Below are 3571 nucleotides of genomic sequence, written 5' to 3' on the forward strand. Positions count from 1 at the left end.
AGACAAGGGTAAAAACGTGCGTGATAACCACGTCACCTTTACAGTTGCCAGATCCACATTATTATTGGTTGAACCTAGACAATGCTCTGACGATGGGGCCCCGATCGTCCGACCCTTTGTATCTGGTTCGCTGGTTGGGGAGGTTACGTACTTTTTGCATGCCACACTTCTACCTGGAGTTCATTACCTTTGTAAATTGTGAGTTCATTACCTTTGTAAATTATGAGTTCATTACCTCTAACTTGCTCAGCTATCAAAACCTTGGGGTCCAGTCCCTGGACCAATTATGTACCTCTGTAATCTTTTGACTACCGCCCACGGAATGGGTATGGGGTGCATAATAAACATATTAAACTAACACACTTCCAATAAAATGCCGGATAATAATGTACTAAGCAGACATTTGAAGAATGAAAATGCACAATACCTGCACATAAGAGAATTAAATTTGTGACAACATTTCGATCCGACTTGTACCATTAACTAATCACTAGTTAATGGTCAAAGGCAGACAAATGTATCGTGACAGCTCAAAGATTGGTGAAATAAAGAGGCTGATATCAGGTAATCATCTTTATTGATACATTATTCTTAAGGCTGGGCATAACTGAGTACACAGGAAGAAGCAAATACACCTCCTTTCAGAGGGTATGGGTACCCTAGTTTAGCTGCTACGCAGGTTGATGGCAAGTGATTCTGTTACTCACATAGACTCGATAATATTTATATATACATAAATCTTGAAGGCCTATGGCTGCGAGAATGCCTAGAGCCAAGATTTGTTCCGGCTCTGTGAGGTAGAGCTGTGTAATGGATAGGCCTAGGACAGAAGCTAGAGGCACGCAGCATTTAAGGAAGGAAGGTTTAGCTGTGAATTCGTAATGACGGTGAGAGCATCATGTGTCGAGTGGAACACTAAGTCTTTACTAATGACCTCCAGTGCTCCACACCTCGCCAGGCGCTCCTGTACACGCTCTGAAAACACATTTCTTACGTTAAAGAATGAAGAAGACACAACACTAATAACATGCACATAAAAAAGTATGACGACGTTTCGGTCATACTTGGACCATTAATTAATAACACAGATTAATTGGTCCACGCCGGACCGCAATGTTGTAACTTTCACTGTTTTACGTCCGGTTGTTATATTTATTGTATGTTACTTCTGTTAGTCTTGGGGTGTAATGTTAAATACTTAATAAGTACAATGAACACTTAGTGAAAATTCAGATGAGCATCGAGCTACAAAATCGCTACAATTACATTTAAAGAGGTTACGAAGTTCATCTTTCAGCTGTAACTGCTGGTCAATTTAAGTCTCACAAAAAGATATTTATAGTAAACACAACTGACTATAGAATTAATGTAGCCATTGAATGAAATTTGTTCATAATGACGTTCACAACGCAGGTATAGTTCAAGCAGCGTTCACTACCAATAATTCCCATATGAACTATGTGGAAAGTTCAAAATTATGAACAAATAAGGAGATAATAACAGAGATAGGGCACACTGGAAGACTTAGTTGACGGTACACTTGGCTTGGCCAACAAGATTTTTTTTCCATGTCTGAGGTTTGAAGATGTATGTATTAATATTGGTAGAATTATCGGCAATATAAGAACATAAGAAAGAAGGAACACTGCAACAGGCCTACTGGCCTATGCGAGGTAGGTCTAATGGCAACGTCTCGCTCTCCAGGAGCCGAAAGGGTTGTCTCCGTGATGGAGTCCTTTGTGTTATTCTTAGTGTAACCTTACGGGTTTTTAGCCTCTCACTACCGAGGCGAAGATAGCCAACTCACCTGATACAGCAACAAGGGGACAGTCAACTCGCCTGACACAGCAGAAAGGGGAGAGTCAACTCACCTGACACAGCAGAAAGGGGAGAGTCAACTCACCTGACAGAGCAACAAAGGGACAGTCAACTCACCTGACACAGTAACAAGGGAACAGTCAACACACCTGACACAGCAACAAGGGGACAGTCAACTCACCTGACACAGCAACAAGGGGACAGTCAACTCGCCTGACACAGCAACAAGGGGACAGTCAACTCACCTGACACAGCAACAAAGGGACAGTCAACTCACCTGACACAGCAACAAGGAAACAGTCAACTTACCTGACAGTAACAAGGGAACAGTCAACTCACCTGACACAGTAGCAAGGAGACAGTCAACTCATCTGACATAGCAACAAGGGGACAGTCAACTCACCTGACACAGCAACAAGGGGACAGTCAACTCATCTGACACAGCAACGAGGGGATAGTCAACTCATCTGACACAGCAACAAGGGGACAATCAACTCACCTGACATAGCAAGAGGAAAGTCAATTAATCTGACACGGCAACACGGGGACAGTCAACTCACCTGACACAGCAACAAAGGGATAGTCAACTAACCTGACACAGAAACAAGGGGACAGTCAACTCACCTGACAGAAACAAGGGGACAGTCAACTCACCTGACACAGCAGCAAGACACAGGATGACACCACTGTCACCCAGTTCCTTGTGTAGACGAGTCAGTAGCTTGGCACCTGTGGTATCGACGTAGGTGACACCACTCATCTCCACCACCACCCACTCCACAGCCTCCACACACCAATATAACATTAACAACTAACACACAAAGATAACATTAACACACAAAGATAACATTAACACAAAGATAACATTAACAACTAGCACACAAAGATAACATTAACACACAAAGATAACATTAACACACGAAGATAACATTAACAACACACGAAGATAACATTAACAACAAACAAAGATAACATTAACAACACACAAAGATAACATTAACACACGAAGATAACATTAACACACAAAGATAACATTAACACACAAAGATAACATTAACAACTAACACACAAAGATAACATTAACAACTAACACACAAGGATAACATTAACAACACACAAAGATAACATTAACAACTAACACACAAAGATAACATTAACAACTAACACACAAAGATAACATTAACAACTAACACACAAGGATAACATTAACAACATACAAAGATAATGTTATCTTTGCATGTTGTTAATGTTATCTTTGCGTGTTACTTGTTAACATTAACAACATACATAGATAACATTAACAACATACAAAGATAACATTAGCAACTAACACAAATATAACAGTAACAACATACAAAGATAACATTAACAATTAACACACAAAGACAACATTAACACACAAAGATAACATTAACAACATACAAAGATAACATTAACACACAAAGATAACATTAACATACAAAGATAACATTAACAACACACAAAGATAACATTAACAACATACAAAGATAACATTAACACACAAAGATAACATTAACACACAAAGATAACATTAACATACAAAGATAACATTAACAATTAACACAAAGATAATGTTATCTTTGTGTGTTAGTTGTTAATGTTATCTTTGTATGTTGTTAATGTTAAATTTGTGTGTTGTTAATGCTAACATACAAAGATAACATTAACAACACACAAAGATAACATTAACACACAAAGATAATGTTATCTTTGTGTGTTAGTTGTTAATGTT

General features: G+C 38.8%; 1 protein-coding gene across 3 annotated transcripts in view; it reads right to left on the minus strand.

Annotated features, from left to right (window-relative positions):
* Nucleotides 1–558: 558 nt before the first annotated feature.
* LOC128684301 (prestin) overlaps nt 559–3571 on the minus strand; it is a 149867-nt gene continuing 146854 nt past the window's right edge. Inside the window, exons 14-15 of one of the 3 annotated variants that reach the window (XM_070089192.1) lie at nt 2473–2602; nt 559–975 (exon numbers count right to left, since the gene is read on the minus strand). In XM_070089192.1, coding sequence (XP_069945293.1) covers nt 833–975; nt 2473–2602 — 273 coding nt within the window. In that variant the 3' untranslated portion in view covers nt 559–832. The remainder of the gene's footprint in view (nt 976–2472; nt 2603–3571) is intronic. The other 2 variants (XR_011392499.1, XM_070089196.1) reach the window with 2 other exon arrangements.

This window comes from Cherax quadricarinatus, chromosome 2 (assembly GCF_038502225.1).
Source record: "Cherax quadricarinatus isolate ZL_2023a chromosome 2, ASM3850222v1, whole genome shotgun sequence".
NCBI lineage: Eukaryota > Metazoa > Arthropoda > Malacostraca > Decapoda > Parastacidae > Cherax > Cherax quadricarinatus.